Source organism: Amia ocellicauda, chromosome 19 (assembly GCF_036373705.1).
Source record: "Amia ocellicauda isolate fAmiCal2 chromosome 19, fAmiCal2.hap1, whole genome shotgun sequence".
NCBI classification, from domain to species: Eukaryota; Metazoa; Chordata; class Actinopteri; order Amiiformes; family Amiidae; genus Amia; species Amia ocellicauda.
In genome coordinates, this window is record NC_089868.1 from 17,623,918 (window position 1) to 17,644,508 (window position 20,591).

At 36.5% G+C, this 20,591-nt stretch overlaps 1 protein-coding gene across 3 annotated transcripts in view; it reads right to left on the minus strand.

The window, feature by feature from the left end:
- Window positions 1-16,180: 16,180 nt before the first annotated feature.
- Window positions 16,181-20,591, minus strand: part of LOC136714406 (BTB/POZ domain-containing protein 19) — a 37,858-nt gene continuing 33,447 nt past the window's right edge. For all 3 annotated transcript variants that reach the window (XM_066691904.1, XM_066691905.1, XM_066691903.1), the window contains one exon: window positions 16,181-18,659. In XM_066691904.1, coding sequence (XP_066548001.1) covers window positions 18,522-18,659 — 138 coding nt within the window. In that variant the 3' untranslated portion in view covers window positions 16,181-18,521. The remainder of the gene's footprint in view (window positions 18,660-20,591) is intronic.

Here is a 20,591-nt window from a genome sequence, read left to right on the forward strand (position 1 = left end):
ACATCTATAATATATATTAGTGTAGTATATATTTTATTTTGCATTTACTGTATTATGTAAATCTTTTCAGACATGTATTTTAAGTGCAAGTTGTCCTGTGTATGGTTGGTATGGCAATAAAATAGCTGATGTATCCAAAACAGTTACAAAACAGGGCAACGATCACCCAATATAAAGCACATGATCTGTATGATATTAAGAGATGACTCCGACGTTTTGCCCCGCTTTGCCTTCGAAAGAGAGTGAACAGTTGATGAACATGACCTAATAACCAACTGAAAGCCAGAGCTGATTGAGAAATTGTAGGAAGGAAATCCCTCCTAATGTCTTCATTCGCCGGGTGACTGTCAGCCAAAGGGTTCTTCCCAGCTGCGGGGAGGTATTTTTATCTGAGTAGGAAAGTTCAAACAATAAGCCAAGTATCTGCCACATGACATCACCCGACGGGAAAAGAAAAGTCCCTTGAAGCTGATGACCCTTGAAGAAGAATGTGATTTTAAAGTTTTTAATCTTGACAGATACAGATAAAGGGAAATACAGGGTCCCATGATCCCTCTGTTTAGACACAGTTCTGTTATTTGAGCCAGGATGCGGCTGTCACAGTAATGGGGTGCCAGTCACAGGTTGTGGACCAGAGGAAGTGGCAGGGAGGGAAGTTCAGCCATGTGGTTCCCTGATGGTGTGACTCACGCAGGGCTGGGGGTTGCTGAACTCTCTATCCCTACAGGACAGGAGGTTACTAAGCCAAACAGAAAGACACTCACTCCAGGGCAATGGCAATACAGCGAACAGTTACTTGTATCAGATGACTCTCTTTAAATAAGTCACGGCCAGTGACTCTGAAGAGGACCTGAACACTTTCTTTAGGAATTGATTTAATATCTGGTTTATTGAGGTTTGCAGACACGTGGGCATTAAATGACAAACCTCTGTAACAGAGACAAAAGTGTTTCATATGCAGCAGGGGGCAGTGTTCAATAATGTGAAGAGATTTTTGAGATGTAAAATAAGTCCAGATCAATTAAAAAAAGTACTGCAGTCTACAAATGTCACTTGTACCTTTAAATATGTCTTAACATGTACTATGTTAAATTGGTCAAATGAATTACTTTGATCGATAAACTTCTAAGCAACTTCCAAAGCAATCTTAAGCCTAAGATTTTACCATAGAGTTTTAAAGATCTGACTCTTATTTTTAAGTGTGGATGTTAATATTTAGGAAGTATACAGGAAATAGAAATATTTAACTGTGTGTGTGTGTGTGTGTGTGTGTGTGTGTGTGTATATTTAACAATGTGATCTTACACCTCGAATGAAACTCTCCATCTTACCACTAACTGCTGTGTCCCAGAAACAAAAGAGGCAAGAAGCAGATTAGAAACCTTTCTGTGAGGGAAAAAAATATATTGTAAATGCATACACTAGTATTTACAGGGAGTTTTAATTGCGTGTAAAACAGCCTATAAGATGGAGACAAACATACACTGAACCTTTCTGTTTAAAATCTGTCGGCATTGCTTTATCTGAAACATTACAATTAAAAAGGAGCTCATGCCCGTAGACATGTTGTTCCTTTAACTGATGTCACGCAATGCCATTTTTATGGAATACGTAAAGGTATCGCAAGGAAAACATGTAAGTGCCGTACTTTATATAGCTATGGACGCAAACGCTGGGGTGTATTGCTGAGATTCTGACTCATCCTTGACACTAAATATAAGATTTATACAGCAGACCTTTACATCCAAGCCCACTTGTCAGTAATTTGTTTCTAATTGTAGCAATACGTCTGAATTAATCTCTGGTGGCATATGAGATAAGGGTTTCTTAAATTAGACATCCTTTTCTCCACTAATTTATGCTTGGTGATAGTTTTAAGGTGCTAATGACACATTCCTCACTATAAGTTTCAGTGTCTAGTTTTTAAATAAAGGGTTTTACATTTTCACCCATTCAGTTTTCTTTCATCTGTGCTCTGGCACCAAAAATTAATTGCCGAAATTCAAAACGTGTTAGGATATTCTGACTTCAGGTGCTTCAATTATAATTAATTTAATGAACACACATGGAAAATAGCTTGTTGGGTTCCGAGTTGCTTCCTCATAATTGCTTAACTCAGAGCTTAAAATTAATAATCTTGTAAGGAATGTACCACAAAACAATTACTGAAAGCATTTATATTTATATTCCAGTTAGGTCAATATCTAGGCCCTAGCTTGCTTAGATGATGGCATTTTACAATATCAGACTACACAATCACACAATAAGCTTTAGAATAATGGTAAGGAACTTAGCTGCATCCAAACATAAACCCTAACAACAAAACACAATGACTTCCATGCTTATATATGTGTCAAATGACGCAGGAGCTTAAAGGTCTGAGTGATAAAGCAGACTCTTTTGATTCTCCTTTCCCAGGCTGCTAGAGTTACTGAGACAGTGAGTTTTGGCACCAGAGAGCATTTTCAGAGTCTCAGTTTGTTTTACCCTGCAGGCTAGGTCAGGACATTCAAATGACCCTCGGCTACTGTGTCTGTCTTATACCACCGGTATGGGAAACACCTGCACAGCTAGGGATCGCTGTATGTTTATGATTCTCAAAGAGAGTTTAACTGTTAAACAGACAACAGTACGGACCCCCATAAAATCCCCCTGTCACTGGAGTGTGTCTGCACTCGATCTCTGGGGAATTGGACAGGCCATGTTTACTCACTGCATCCGTGTAGTTCTGTACAGATGGGCCACAGGTCTGCATGGCTCCTCGTACATATTATGACTAAGTGAATGGAAATATGGTATCAACAAACAAAGTATAATCCCCTTTTTTAACAGATTTGCCTTCATTAATTAATCTTAACAATTAACAATCAAACAAGAAATCCCAAGCTCAGAATAGTGCATTTATTGACTTTTGTGCTCTGTTGATCAAATCCCCACCTTCATACTTTTTACATGAACAATATATCACTACAGGTCACTGTTCAAATCAAAATGTGAATTTCTAGTACATTTGCCAACAATTTCCCCAATTGCAATGCATCCTGAAATGTGTTACGCTCTACAGCAAACAGGTCTGCTGACCTTCAGCAGAGATAAAGCAGGATGGTATTCCTTGTGGGCACTATTAATATGAGTCAGCATATCTGACAACTTGAATGTCATATGTATGGCAAGTGTGGGCAGCGTGGTGGAGAACTGCACAAAACTACCCAAGGGCAAACAACAAAACATGTGTTGAAAGAATAGCACCATATTCTACTAAATATCTGTCAGACTTTAGGGGCCTGTCATGTCTGTAGTTTCTGAGTTACGGTTTCTGTCAAAAGGATACAGACATAAATTGAAAGATTGGAGATGCATATAGTATACGGTTTTAATGTATATCCACACAAACCTATATAGTAGTGATGACATCAGTATAAAAGAAGAAGAGGTCTCTATGAACACAAGCGAAATACCAGATGTGATTCCAGAAGAAGTAAGCTATGCCATAAAGAAGATGAAAAATGGAAAAAGCACCTGGAGATGATGTGGAGATCCTAAACGAAGCTGGAGAAGAAATTGAGAAGATTCTGGCAAAACTTTACACAAAGTGTCTCAGAAATATCAAATATCAGATAAATGGAACAACGCAACAGACAAAGAAGATCTGAAGAACTATAGGCCCATTTCTCTTTCATATTTAGACATTTTGTTTTTAATTCTCAAGCCTCTCAGATAGTATCTAGACCGCAACTGCTGTAAAGCATGCTCTGAACATGAACACTATCAAAGAATACATTCAAGATAATCGGTTTATCACAATATTCAACTTCCCTATCCCAGTCATTTTAAGAAAGAGAAGTACAAAATATGAGGGATCTACTTCATGCTCGAACAGACAGTGAAACGGCAGACAGCGCAATAAATAAATACATTCCTAACTGATGTCAGTGTCTATTTTTTGTTTGGTTTATAATTCTGTCAGTTGCTGTGAAAGTAGTTCTAAAATACTCCAAGCTGCAGTTAAAAGAGTCTGGTACAGAAATATAAATAAGGAGAGCAGAAAGCTGGATGGACTCCAGAGCAAACACTGAATAACTAAATACAGGGAGCAAGTGTTCTGCTCTACACCGGTGAACCCTGCTTCTGGAAAGATCACAGACTTCAGATATACCTAAACGCTTGAATATTGATTTGTGGTTTCAGTTGAAGGGTTTCCTTTCCCTGAGAATTTTTTTTCAGACCTAATATGCTCCCGGAACTCACCTTGTTTCTCTCCACCCTTTAAACTAACTCGGGTGGAGTAACTGCTATGACTATGATAATGTATTGTTTGACAGATGTCAAACTAAGCAAATGTATACAGCATATCCCATGTCAAACACCTCTGTATGGTGAAATGTATGTGACATTTCTCCAATCCAAAAATATGTTTTAAATTGAATCCTCTCCAAACATTTAAAGCAGGGGTGTCAGACTGCAGTCCTGGGGGGTCGGCAGTGTCTGCTGGGTTTCATTCCAGCTCTGGAATCGTTAATTTGTCTAATTTAACAATTAATTGGATGAATTTAACAGGTCTCTCCAGAATCTGACATTTTCCGTAGGCTTAATGTTTCGAGTCATAAACAAAATGTAAGGTATCAGCTATAAAAATAAAATATGAACGTTTTAGATAAGCCTACTCCTAGGAAATAATGACATTAATTAATTAATGAGGGAACAAAAACCAGCAGACACTGTGGCCCCCCCAGGACCGGAGTCTGACACCCCTGATTTAAAGGTATAGTCATGTCAGATGTCTATGTTTGAAGACTTCCAGCAATTCTGAAGTGGGCTTGCTGATCTATATTTGTTCAGTGTAGGTCACACCACAACTTCTCTTTTGATTATATTCATTCAGTCCTTGCTTTCATTTCCTTTTAGACATGTTCCCCCAATACGGTATATGTGCTTCATCATCACCTCGGATGTCTTATTCTTCCTCAAAACTGATATCTTTTAACAAGGTTTGATGCATCCATACCTGAATGTCAGCCAGAGTACAGTGCACCAAAAAAACCCGAATTGAGCCAGCGGGGGGAAACCTCAGCATGGCGGGGTGGTATTTAATTAAAAACGTACTCGGTCTTTGTCAGGGCGTGAAATAAGGACAGTATATCTGAAGTATTACGTGTATCTGAATTATCAGAATCACATGTGTGGCCATTTAGTCATACATGTCATACAGCAACCCTGTCTACTGTGCAAGTCTACCATTAGACCACACGGGAGTTTTCACCACTTCCTGTGTCAATACAGTTTTGTAAGTCGACCTGTAAAAGGGCGTCTGCTAATCAATAAATAATAATAATACGTAACTCAAATCACTTATATAAAAACATTGACAGCAGCCTTCCATCACAAACACTTCTGATTATGTCCAGAAAGTCAAGGCATGGTGCTGACTCAGTTTACCTCCATTGTGTTTAATCAGACAGAGTGTTCATTAGCAGGTGATTAAACCATAGTGGCTGGAGAGCCTGGAGCTGTTTGGCAACATCTGTAATGTCTCTTTCAATTATTGTTTTCTATCGAGCTAATGATCTAAATCAAACGCACTTTCTGTCTCTCTCTCAGTCACACACATTTGTGCACATATAGACTCCAGACTCCTCTTTCTTCTTTTTGTTTAAGCTTAATTATATTTGTTTCTTTTCCTTTCTTTTTCTTGGATGTAATTTAGGTAGATGATTGCCAAACTTCAGACACTACCAAAGCAGCTGGCCCAGACCAGTTATAAAGAAGAAAATGTGTATTATTCTCAGTTTTCATTAAAAATAAAAAAATAAAAAATAAAAACTATCTATCCAAATATGAATGGATTGCATTTTCAGTTTTATTTTATTTTTTGCCTCATAACAGGAAGGTGGGTCATATCAAATAACTTCTTACAGTCAACCTGTTAATGTTAGTGCTAATAAGCATCAAATAAACCACGTCTAAACCATGATTTCCTTGTCTCATGTTATTTTACAATATTAATACAACTTGTATACCTGCATGGCAACTTTATTAATGAAGACCACTCCTGGTTTATTATTTATGTTCCCTTTATTGTTCTATATTTTGCTTTTCTGTTTTGATTTTGGTTTCTGTGTTTTAACTAGGACACCGTGCTAAAAGGAGGTCAATGATCACAGAAGGCTTAATTTTAAAACTACATTATTTTATTGATATTTTCTCCATTCCTATAATATGGCATGAAATGACAAACAAACTAAAAGTTGCTTGTTAGGTTTTAGAGGGGAAACAAGTGTCCAAAACCTTTAATAAGAAAATATGTGATACTAAATGTATCTCATGATCTTCTTTTTAACTGTAAAATGACATTTGGAATAGCACTGTGGTGGTAAGTGTGTAAACATGTCTAAAAATAAACATTCTGTGAAGCCTATAAAGTTTGACCAATCGTCTTACTTGAGGTGATCAATTGTGCAATCTTCTTCAGCCCACGATTCGCCCACACAAATCAACAGGAAAGCCCACACCCTCACCTAGTTACCTTATATCCAGAGATGCAGACAATCAGCCTGTAGGAGGAAAGTGACCTCAGAGAGACGCACTTACAGACTCAGAATGAGCAGTTTGTGGTCAGAGTGCTACTGTTGGGGCGAACAAAATGTTTTCAAATGTCAGTGCTGAGTTCATCACGCAATTCGTGCCATAACTGTGACATGATCATCAAAACAGGTGACACGTGACCCTTTGTTCAGATGCAATATTGGCGCCTCTTTCTATATACAAGCAAATAAGAAAACAACTTTAATATTTTTAACATATAGCAAAGTCATTATCCATTATCTCATAGCAGCATATACTGTGGTTAGTAAATATAAAAGCAGAAATAGAAATCTAAAATGGTGGCATAATATACATTATCTCTCATTTTGATGTACTTTTTTATTTTAAACTAAAAGGTTTGTCTTGTGGTGTCAGGATGAAAACTGTAAATGTGTTAATAAATGTCCATCTCTAATGTACTTTATTGTTTAGATCTTGAGAATGTTAAAATTATTAGATTGTTCCTCTGAGCTGTGATCACAAAGCAAGATCTGCCACTAAAACAAAGTGTTAGTACTTATTAATCATATTTGTTTATGTCGATTAGATTGTGGTTATGCTCTTGTTTACACTTGCATTTAATGACGGTTGTTCCAGTTCCAGTGAGCTCAGGTTCCAGAGAAATAACAGACCTGACCTATACTTAATAAACAGGAAACCACAGGAGTCCAAGTCCTGCTACCCTTTCACTCGTTTCACAAACCTGCTAGTGGAAATAGGTGACGCAGTTGCAGACAATGTTTCAGATATAGCTGAAACAAACAACTTTTTAACACAGCTGCAAGTATTGTAGTTATTGTAACAGAGATGCAGATGCATAAATGTGTTATGTTGTTGTCTCTGATGTCACTACAGCTAAGCTCTTTATAATCAGCCAGCAATCAAGGTTATTTAAGCAAATGCATGCCCCTTCCCCAGCCTTTGCATTTGGGACCAAAGTCCAGTAAAAATCCATAAAATAAACCCATTGATTCATTAAGATCTCTCACTGAATTTAATGTTTTTGTTTTTATTTAAATTATTTATTAAACTGCATATTTATTGATTTTTTAATTAAACTGCATATTAAATCTACACAGTCATTCTTCTCAAACATCAACTAGTTTGTGGAGGTTTGTTACTTTCACATTGAGTTGTATATATCCCTTATTGTTTGAATATCCCTTAAGACAAGGATGAAAACAACAGGAAAGCTATTGAATTATGTAAAGCAAAGAGGCGGGACTTGTAAGAACAGTGCTCATTTTAGTTTTGCACTAAAGTAGTTAATGACACTAAAGTTGAATGTATTAGCATGTGTTATCTGCCCAATAAGCACAAACAACACAGCAACACTAAGGGAAATGAGGCCAATAAAGTTTTAACAGCTAAAGGGCTATATTCATCAATGGTTCCTGGCTTGTGAAAAGGAGATATTATCTGCTCAGATGTATAGTATTTTACTTAAGTGGTGCCTCCTGCTTGACTTCTCATTTATTTGTATTTTTTTATTTGTATTCATATGAGGGGGACCAAAGCGGCAATGGCCTGAAGCATTTCAATAGAAAAGTCTTCATCTTATTATCTGGGAAATTAATTTCCTGTCATTCCTCTGTAGTGAACGTTGTCCTTTCTATACAAAACAAACACGCATTCATTCTTTTGCCCTTAAGTGCCCGGTTCCAACAGGGAGCATTTAATCAAGCCCATCTTCTTTCTGAACCGCAGACCTCCTGAAGGAGAATATTTATAGCCATGAGATTTATACATTGTCCCCTTGTATTGTGCTTTTCTCCTTGGGTTCTAGGAATTACATGAAGCTTTGCGTGTCTGCTGTATCACCGCTTGATAGCGCCAATTATAAGTAAAATAGAGCATTCCACTATGTATTTAAAAAGGTTGAAAAATCTGCCACCTCTCCTACCTCGTCTCCGTCTTGTGATGTTATTTTGTCAGTTTTACCTGCACATAGCCGAAGCTCCCCCTTTGTCGCAACAACCATCCTAACAAAAGAAAAGAAGACCATTATAGATTGTAGTGAGTGGGGATTTGAGAAATTTGAACTGATTTGTGTTCTAAGGCTTTCAACATAGAGCTGTTCACTAAATAAGATTAAAAGCCAGAGTGGGTGCCAAACTAATTGCAGACAGGTTATTTGAGGACAGCAAAGCAAATTTGCAGGCAGATCCACAGGACAGAAGTCTAATTGTAATGAATGACTGCAGCTAAAATATCAAGAGTAAGCAGACCGGGGCCGTTCCTGTTAGACAGTCTAACACAGTCTAAGGTCATTTCAATCAGTTTGGCCATATTGAAGGTCTGTAGAGAGAGCACTAAGTTAGGTTATGCTGATGAATTACCAATTCTCCTTTTTCCAGACTTCTCCTTCCTTTGATAATGAACATTGGACAGTTCTTGAAGTAGCCTGCAAATTAATATTTCATCATTAGATTATGGAATGAGGGCCTGTGCAATTAATGTGAAGAGAAATGCAAAGCTTCCAAGAAGTTTAGCTCATAATCCATCAGATGATTAAAAAAAGGCCATTTCATAAACTATAAAGGAAAGGAAAACATCAAGGAAGTGATAGGAAATCACTTTCGGTAAAACTCCAGAAAAATACATATTCCACTACAGTTAAATGCAGTTTTAATACCGTTATCATGGATTAATGTAGCCAAATCTGACATAGGGACTCTGAGCCCTGATCTGTCATGTGTGCTTCCTTAAACTCCTGCCAACCAGGCCTCTGTCTGACTGTCATCTGGGTGACTCAACTCACCCCACCAGAGTCTGTAGGCATACATACCAGACTGTCTGATGATATTTAAGAAGCTAAATATCATAATAATATCATAAAGTAATATATTAAGAAGTCTCTCTCTCTCTCTCTCTCTATATATATATATTTTATAATATGGTGTCAGTGCATGTGTCCGTCAAACTGGCCAAATATAATCATGTGCAAATAAAATAATTCCTAAATCAAGATCATAGAGCTAATTTAATCAAATGGCTTCACATTCTTTTGAGTTACTTTATTCTCAACCAAAATGGAGAGATTTAAGATACCGGCGTTGATCAAAATGAGAACAACGACATGAAGCAAGATCCACTATTCATTAAGGGGATTTTCTAACCTTGATTTGAATTTTAAAATCCTTTCTTCTTTGGGCTGATATGATGGAATGCAACAAAATGTCAAAATGTTATCTGAAGTCACATGTCAAGGTAACGTCAATGCACCAAAAACCTACTCAGACATTTTAGGATTTAGTGAGGGAAATTAAGTGCTAATAACAAAAGCTCAAACCTTGGGGAAAAGAATGAGAACCTAAAACATCTAAAGATCTAATTGAAAAGTGTTATAGGATTCAGTGTGTTCTCTACATGATTGCACGCCAGTTCCTTGTATCTAACAAAAAGCGAGAATGATCTAATGATCCCCGACCCTTTCTTTAGGTTGACATGGGAAACCTTTTCAAAAAGTGATGCAATCCTGGATATGACTCTTCGTCTGAAATGCACCCTTTGGGTCATGTTCATTTTTCACATGGCTGGGTTTTCTCTGTAGTAACTGTCAGTAACCGTTCTTTTTTATTTTTTGTACACCAAAAACATGAATTGGAGGGAAAATAGCACTTTAGTTGTGAGGGTAGTGAGAGGTCATCTTTTCACTATACTCACAGCCCCATGCACAAAGTTATGTAACATGATTTTAGTTTTGTTTGTGGGAACATAATCAAAATTGGAATTAAAAAAAATGTATTCAGATAAATAGCAAAACTAGTCAAAATATATGAGGATGTTGTCAGTGGCACAAGGAAATATTTTAGTTTTGTACCTGCCACTACACATCTCAGCCTAAACATACCTCAATCAGAAATGTTACATAAAGACACACCATCAAATATTATCTAAATATATATAAATATCTAAATCTTTTGACTAAACTACGAAGCACAATAATGAGAATATCTCACAGAAACATCAGCATATTTCACAAGACGCAAGGTTTAATTAATGATCAGAATAACTATGTTAAACCACAGTATGTGTATTGTGGTTTATTTTAGTTTAATGCTGCATATATTAAGACACACTTACTAATTCAGAATGTAATCTCTCATTACATAACGCCTGCGGTTTTGCAGCATTCCACAAATCTGAGCCGTTGTGTCTCGTTCAGGGAAGTGTCTGAAAAATGTCTGTCAAGTTTACTATGAATATATTCACACAACATCCAAGCAGTAGTTTTGTGGCGTCATTTGGGTTGTTTTTGTTCTCAGGGTTCAAATAGTCTTATCTTTTCAAAGCAAAAAGATAAAGTGGGAAACGCACACGTAACTTCTGGTGCCCATTTTTATTTTCCCTGACAACCCATGCCCGCGCTCTTTTCAGTGACTGGCAGCAGTGTCTGTTATACCACTCTGGACTATATAACTTTAAAAACAAAGGTATTTTATATGGCTAGAGCACTGCAACAGGCTTGACATCAGACATAAAGGAAGGAAGAGTGACACACCTACACCGCATGTAGGAATAGAGGGTAGACAGACAGACATAATGACTCAACCCATCCGGATTGGGGGTGCAACCACACACAAACTTGTCAAACTCAGGCTTGTATTGATCCACGGAAGTTAACAGAAAAGAGGTTACCAGGTTTCCAGAAACCAGTGACAAGCCACTTTTCCTGTAAAACACCACAGTGGCAATGAACAGAACATTATTTTCTGCCATATATACATAAAGGGATGGAGCTTTTGTTTTAAATGTGGTGGGGATATGCAGTGAAACTGTGGGGGAGATTAATTGCCACACACACACACACACAAACATACCCACACATATATCAGAATTAGAGTTGCGTTGTTCCACTTTTCTGTTATTGATTTAATTTTGAGACTGCAAGAATCTTCTCCATTTCTTTTCAAGCTGCTTTTAGGATTTCTACTGTTTCCATCATTTCCAGGTGTTTTTAAATTTTTCATCTACTTTTTGTCATATCCTTCTTTTGCAATCACATCTGGTATTCATTGAGACGCCTTCATTACTGCTGTCATCACTACTTATAGTAACTATAGATTTGTGTGTGTAATTCTTACACTCTTCTGATAATTGTTTCATCATTTTTCAGGGCAAGGATTTAATTTCTTCCTATTTGGAGACATTGCTTTGCATTTTTGATGTTTCCATAATTTTCAATGGTTTCCATAATTAGGTTGCTGTTTCTTTCTAATATTTTAATTAACACAAGCAAGAAAACTGGACTTGTTTGTTTGAAATAGCTACTCAAAGAAGTATATATATTGTATGTTTTAGAACATCAGAAGTGGTAGCAATTGAATTGTGCAATTGAAACAGAAAAACAATATGACTCCTGCATGTAAGGCATGAATTGCTTGAACACTGTGAGCTCTGTGTACGAAAATGAATGCCAAGAGATAAGGGCATCCAATCCATTCTGGGAATCTTATTTTCAGTCCTCACAGGGGTAATTCAAGTGCATAGGCTCAGAAATGATATTCGAAATCAGTGTTAAGTAAGACAAGGCTGCTATTGCATCGCACTGCTCACTGTTTCTATTTATAATCCTTCTCAGACCTTCATGTTTTCTTTAAATGTGTGCTAATCCCAGATTTTCTAGTAATGACCATCCCTCTGATTAATCCACACCAGTGGTTTCTAGATATTGTATTCTGGTTACTAATTTTAGAAAGTCTAATATCACAGACACATGGATTTTGTCTTAATATTGTCTACAGTATTAGTGCATTCAGTTGTTCAGGTCAGAGAAAAATATTTGCCTCTTTCTATAAATATGTTTCACAAATAGAAGACAACAAATTCAGTTCAGCCCAGGGAACAGGTTAAACAAAAAATCAAAAAACAACTAATTTCCTGTGCAGCAAAATCGACAGTGATGGTGTTAAACTGAACACGGAAGTTTTGCCGTTTGTAGTATATCCCCTCTCTGTTTAAGTGAAATGTGTCTACACAGCAGGTCTACTTAAGTCAATGTATAAGTTTAGAGTACAAAACACAATGATAGAAATACACTTAACACAAAAAAGCTGTCTGTCTTCAATTCTATATATAGAGTGAAAAGGAAATACCAGCCAGTCATGTAGTGAAGACAATAAATAAAAGATTATTTTTTCCAGCGTCTGACACAATCACACCTATTGAAAGTGCAAAGGTGCACCACAGATAAGACGTGAGGACCCAGGGCGGTTCCTGGCCTTCTGTCATACAAGCAGCATCATGGCATGGTTGCCCCCAACAACTTACAACTGTCTCAGATAAAACACAAAGTGCCGGGGATTCCTCACAGACGCCAACACGGTGAACTTAGCAACTCGCCATAACAATCAAAAACAACACGCTGCTGTGACACACAACACCCACACGCTGACTACGCAATACTACTGCACTGTGCTGGCATCCTCACATCTGAACACTTTCTGTTACAGAGAGTCAAACCGTTTTCTCTACTCTTCAGACCAAAGATGATTTCCTGTTTTCAACTGAATCTTTTGCATACATGAACACTGACAGAGTGCATGTTGACAACGAGACACCTCTTTGTGACTTCCTAATGTATGTTTACATGGCCCCCGATAAAATTGCAGTAGTTAGGCCACCTGTTATGTAACATCTGTCCATTTTCACAAACAAAAAATACAATTCAGGCAAGATTGAAATGAAAGAAGTCTAGTTTGATTTTTGATTGATATTGCAATTATCGTGCTATTTCAGTTTTGCAAAGGTGACCACATCTTAAAGGTTTTGTTTCAAATGGTTTTGTTTACCACAGTGACAGCACTGGACACAGAGTTATAACTGGCTATAGTTATAAATGACTTCTGTAATGATCCCAGGAGAGCCTGCTTCCTGTCTGCAGTCCTAATGTAGTAACACAATATCAAGCTGGAAAATCTATAAGTGATTCCTTCCCCTAGTTTTTCCAGTGAAATAAAAATGAAACCTGGCAGTCAAATGACAAGTAAATATAGAGGGTTAAGGATTATAATGAAGCAAATGAAGGTTATACACAAGACATGAGAATGGGATACATTTGGAAAGTTTACAAATAACTAAAGAAAAGTAGAATCACTGCTTTATTTTCTTCGTTTTGTATCCCATAGCAAAATAATGTATCAGTGTGCTTATTCAAATAGTATAATCTTTCTTAATGTACTTTCTTTCATCAGATAAATTCCCGTCAGACATAATTCTCACTAGCAGAATACATACAAATATTAAATGTGCATGCTACCTCAAACAACACCTAATTGTGTTCATGGTTTAAAGCAAAACCAAAACTAAAAGAAAAAGAAAGGTTCAAACAATCAAACAAACTGGACATAGATTTATGCATTAAATATTACAGCATGCCAAATATATATCTGAAAATAAATAAAGTGTTTGTTGTTGAGCAAATGAGAACAATGGATTGCATACTGCTGATATGCAAGAACAAAACATTATGAATATTGTATATATTTTTTTTTTAACGAATGTCATACAAAAGGCCACTGCATTGTGAAAACAATAGATGGCTACAACTGGTTTCAAAGTGGCTTTGGGCTAAAATGCCCTGCTGCTCGAAGAGTGTGGCTGAACCTGAGAAACAAACAGCCCCCTCCTGTTATTTAATGAAGTGTTAAGGACTAGGCCCATCTGACACCAAGGGCAACCGACAGATGGGCTTTTCTGGATGTGCCCTATCTTGACAGCTGCTTTGAGGTTAAGGGTCAAACATCTCCAGCTGGTGGGTCTGAGCGGCTGCCGGCTTCCTCTAACTTCATTAACTGTCCCTAAGAAAAGGGCCAAGACTGGACTTGCATTATGCATGCCAGGGTTCGAGGAAGCAAAACAAGAGAGGGAGGATTCTCTGATCTTCAGCTGCTAGTACTATTAATTACATTATCTCTTGGAGTTTTTTTTTAAGCTGACAACTAGGTCCCATAATTTAGAAAGATTGTGAGGCCATAGTTTATTTAGCCAGTGCTAACATGTCTTTATAGCCTGGGCTTGTCTCAGGAGAAGCGTCCCTCTCTAAAAGGAATACAAGACATTCCACTGTCATTCTTATTTATTACAGAAACATGACATTTATATAATCATGATCACTTGTCAATTCATGGCATGACAAGAAAGGTGCTATTTATAAGAAATAGTCTTCCAAGGTTACATATTTTTGGGTTTAGGATCTGGATACTTTGAGAGCCTAAAAGCACAAATTATACAGTTCAGTGAATGACTTCCTCAATGCTAAATATACTTTTAAGATGATAGAACTATTTACCAACAGATTCAAGAACGAAGCACTGTACAATCCTTAAATTATGTATGACATTTAAATCTGTACTCTGGCAAATGAAAAAAAGCATCTATAATTGTAGATTTCTTTAGACAACTTTGGATAAATCCCACAAAACAGATCTGGGGAACACTCTGAAATTGTTATTCTTAGAAGAATGAAATGTCACTTTGTTCTTGGCAAAGGTAGCAGGTAGCAATCACCTTTATGCTTTTACTTTCTTTTCTTAAACAGAAAGCTGTATGATTATGAAAAGAGAAACAGAAACATTTTGAAGGATTCCCTCATATTAATGATTATGAACAAACTGTATTCCACACAAAATGTATTAATACATTTAATAATTTTAAAAGATGCCTTATGTTGAATAGAGTTTAATACTACTGGTGTGAACTTAAGTTTTACTCTAGTATCTATAAATATTGTAGACATAACTTTGTCTTCCAGAATATCCTGTTATGGCAAACCTGAAGGGTCATTTCAGGTGATCACAAATTTACATCTGGAGACACAAATTGCCATTTCAAGCTGAAGTCTTATTTAAAAAAATGATGTATTGTGTTACATGCTGTTGTAGCTAAATGGTAACATCTAAAACGGGAATATAATTTTGAAATCATAGTATACAAAACACTGAGCCCAGACATGGAGAGAAAAGTATTAAAATAGCGAGTCTGGAATATTTTCAGCCTGAGGTCAGTGGCACATATAGGTTTCAGTATTCATGCCAAAACTGAATGACACTGAGAGTGTCTTTATTGACAAAATGCTAGTCACAACAATCAAGTCTTCATAGGAAGATGCACGAAACAGACTAAATAAAAGACTTAACATTAAACATTCATTGTTTTGACTAAACTGACAGAACTGAAGAAGTTAAGAGCAATGGTACTTTTGATTGCTTGGGTTTTCACATGATCAGACTATATATACCATTATGGATTCATTTCATTGGATTTTAATTACAGCACTGGGAAACCCCCATGGATTGTAATAAGAAAACAAGTGTGTATCCGGGGATAACCCTTTCAAACTGGCCTTTGACATCATATGGGGAGATTCCCCAGTGCTGTAAAACACTAACGAAAAACAGCTGCTTCTTAACCAAGGAAAGTAGAGGTTGATTCAAGCGAATCTTTGAATCTTATTTCTACAAATAGATTGTGCATAGCGAACGAGAAAGAACACACATTTATGAACTTAGAGGCCTAGATTGTAATTGATTGCACGCAGCACTAAACCACATCTTGAGTGTTTGCTCGTGGCAAACATGACAAAGATAAGATATGAAAAAATACAACAGATCAAATTTATTGACATCAATTGTAATGTCTAGTCAGACAGCTGTGAATATCAAAGGTACAAAAAAATGCTACAAATATACAACTATGGTCAATCAAATTATAACATTATTGAACACACTTAGGTATCAGAAAAAATAAACAGACATTCAGATTTGCAGGATAAAAACTGAACACTGCTTCTGCTATGAGCTGCTCATTTACTTCTTCCAACACGGATTTTGAAAAATCTAGAAAGCAGATGACCGGGCTGTGTGGTGCTGACAGCAGCTGGGATTTTCTATAACGGAGGCTCTTTGTTGTTGCTGTTTGTAAGTAAAAAGGAATTTAAGTTATTCAACATCACAGGGGAAATTCCGGCAGCATATTGGACTAATCTGTCATTTACTCCTATACCGTGATATAGAAAAGCATGTAGAGTCTTGAAAAAAATAAAATTAAAATAACTAAAAATGTCAAAGTGTTTCTTAATGTACCCTAGTTTTAACATACAAATGAATTACATAAACTGTTTTTTATAAAATGCATTTTTCTTTGATAAATGTTTTGGGAAGTTTCACACCAGATGTATTCCGGTATTGGTCCATAACATTAAGAAACAAACAAACAAAACACCTCACAGCATAATACTTTTTGGTTTTATACATTTCCATTTATATAAAAAGTATTATATCAAAAAATCCTACTTAAAAAAATAAATAAGGGAAATAAATCCTTAACAATGTTCTGGACATCCCCAAGCAAAAAACCCTAATGATAAAATTCCTGACATTCAAGTGTGGCCTAAAACCAATTCAAGAGGAATCTGTTAATTGCTGTTCTCTAAAACAAACAGCAGTCAACTCTTTTATGTTAATACCACTGCTTTTTGTATTATGGTTTAAACAGAAAAGTCTTTAAATTAATAATAATAGTAATTAAAAAATAACTTTAAAAGCAAGCTATTGAGAGCTGAGTAATTTCAGATATTTTTATAATTAGGTAGTCCAGATAATCCTTTGTCTATTGTCTAATACAATACATCAATTTTAACAAAGATAGTTTTGGTATATGCTTGCCATTAACACATTTTGGCTTTTGTCAATACTTAAAAAAAAAAAATATATATATATATATATATATATATACCTTACTTAAATAAAACATTAAAAGTAAATCACACATTTGCCTGCCAGAATAATTTGGCTATTGTTATAGTTAAAATAATCCATGCTATTTTATATAATATTATTATTATTATTATTATTAATAATAATAATAACAACACTTATTTTGTAAAAGCACATTTTCAATTTTTGTACTAATAAGATATTGAAAAGTAGAATACTTCAGAATTACTACATGTAATGTTTATTCTAGAATTCTTGTGAAATTCCAGAGATTTTTATGCTAAACTGGATTCCAGTGGTTTTCTGCACCTCAGTTGAAAATGTACCAGTCCCTTTGTTTTTTAAAACTCACTTTGTTGTAACAAGACACCTACCGTTCAACTTCCCCCTTTAAATGCACGCATGTACCATGATTTGCATGGTTTATTAGCCTATTATTATTATTATTATTATTATTATTATTAATATTAATCAGTAAACAAACTAATTTGTACATTAATAAGTATTACTTTGAACAATAGTTTTGCTCCCTGCCGAAGGTTTAGGTGTTACCTTATTATTATGCAGCTAAGAAAAATGTACTGAATTTTGTTTATATTATTCAGTGTGAATTATATAAAGCATATTTACGTAAAGGTTCCATTCAAAGTCTTCTTTCTCCCTTATGTTTTTCATGTTTAACTTTCTAATTTTGGCTTCTTGACAAGAGCTTCCTGTTGTGTACCACTACATGCACATATGCGTGTTATTATTCCTGTGAAGTGAAATCAACGACTGGTCACACTTGATATCACTTCATATACAAACACACTGAAATGTTAACTTGTAGCAACTGTGTTTTCTATCATCAGGCCAGTTCCTGTGGGCTCCAATGCCCTGTGCTGCACAGTGCTGGTACAAGACAGCCCCACAGATTCTATATTTAGACAGATAAATAAAACCAGGAAATAAAAGAGCTAGCAAGCCATGTCCAGTTAACATGCATCCTCTTTAAACTTCATGGACACGCCACAACAACAGTGCCTTAACGAATTTCGAGACAGGTGCACAGAGCTTGTATTTGAATAAAGCGATTCAGTCAATTGAAAATGAGTTTCAGGGGCCCAGGCTGCAGGCTGGCGGTTTTGCATAGTCTCCTCTGATGGGCGAGCAGCAGTGCCCTTTTGTGCAAACAGAACCTGTCACCTCCTTTCTCCAGCGCTGAAGGAGAGGGTGACCCCTTTACTTGTGTTGCAGGTTTAAGTAGCGGTGGTGGTCTCGGGGTCGTGTGCCCTTGCGTCTCTGCAGCAGATGGGGCCGGGCCCCCGTGTTGGCTTTCTTCAGAGCATGAAACTTCCAGGCCGCTGCGATCTGCTCCACCTGCCGGGACAAAAAAACAAAAGAAGGGTTCTAATCTGTTCAATTCTTTTGCTTGCTGAGTAAAAAAAAAAAAAAACTCAGGGTGCTCCTTTACTTTGGCAAGAGGAGAGTCATCCATCTTTTGTCTGCATGGAAGACAAAGGCAAACGCTCAGCCTAACTGAAGTGCGATTCCACATATTTGTTTTCACAATGTTGAGTCCATTTCTGACAATTTTCGAATGGTATTGTGCACTTCAGCAAATCATAAGAATTATTTTTTGTTGCTGATTAACAGTTAATTTTCAAAGACATTGCATACAGTTTAAAGTTGCATACAGTTTACAGTATGTAGGAGTGTGTGTTTACTGACAAATTACTATAGAGTAAAATACACAGTACTGCTGAAATACAGTGGTATTAATATGCTCTGGTTCTGACCTGCTTTGCCTGTTGGATCCCGAGTCCTAATGTATGGACCTGTAAGAAGGACTGCAAGGATGCTGGTTCAATAGGGCTCAGAGGGCTGTGATAAGTAGTCAGGCCAAGGCAGAAAGTAATGTGTGGCCCTCACTCTTTCCACTTTCACTTTGTGTTGTGTCGATCAGCCCATTTCAGGCTGAACATGGGCTGGTGTTTTGAATGTCATGTTTGAATCTCAATCAATACACAAACACATACATGTATATCAGCAGCAGCAGCCATTATCCATACACTGCAAAGTGACGGGGTCCCCAAGATTTTTTACACTAGTTTCAATGTGCAGCGTTTCCTTTCCAGGTCACACCAGCAAATCTCATTTAATCTTCATGTCTTTTATGTGGTCATCTTCTAGTCTTTATTCATCTCTTGGGATCCATTTGATAGCTTCATTTGTCTATCTTTGGTCTGTTAGTCTTGCAATGTGTCTGACCCATCACCATTTTAACGTTTGTTAACTTTTAATTCAGGTAGGTTGCCAATAATTTTTATTACAAAAAAAGAAAAAGTGCTGAAAAAAGATTGCCACGACTATACTAAATTAATTTGTGGAAAAAAAAAAGTGTTTTAATCTTTCTTAATCACGAAAACTGGAAGAAAAGACCATACAATACTTATATTATTAAAAACTCAAATCACTACACATTGATTGGCATGTGAAAGACAACTAGAAAAAAGTTAACATGCAGCTTCATAGACAGCATCTTGTCCTTCTAGGGTAAAATAACAAAATCCAAAGCTCACACAGTGAAGATGACATTGCATTGCACTGTCATATCCTACAACGGCAACGGAGAGGAGAGGAGCAGCTCAGAGTTAATGAGTAGGACCCCACTGTCAGTGCTGGTGTTTAGTAGTCTGCAAGGCAGGAGACTAGACTATCACATGACATCCCTTATCCCAGTCACAGCATCTGCATCCCAATTACACCCGGGCACTGCTGCATGCTGAGCATTGATATTCACCACACCATATTAATCCTGTGACCCCCTGCTGGGCAGACAGATTTCTAAGGCTTTGTTAGGGGTATTAAACCAACGCTTTAACATGTAAAGGTAATGGTTGTCAGTAGTAGCATGGTTCTGGCTTCTAACATCTTAATCCCCCCCCCCCAAAATAAAAATAAAAACATTTAAAAGACATAATTCTTCTCCCCCACATTCTTCCCAGTTACTGAAAAATCATGTGAAAGATATCAAGTAAATGTATAACTCTTAATACAGGCCCACATCTATAGGCAAATCAGTTTTGTAAGAAGAACTAGATAAAAATATGTAACTATTAAAAAAAAAAAAAAAAATCAAAAACAATCACAATGGATTAAAGCTTATTCCACTATTAGATACAAAAACAGCAGGATAAGGATAGCAGTATTTGAAGCACATTTCATTAATTCATTAGAGTACCACTAAGGGCAGCAGCCACTGGAATACTAAACTATTCTTCGAATTTATAATTGTACTGATTGTATTAC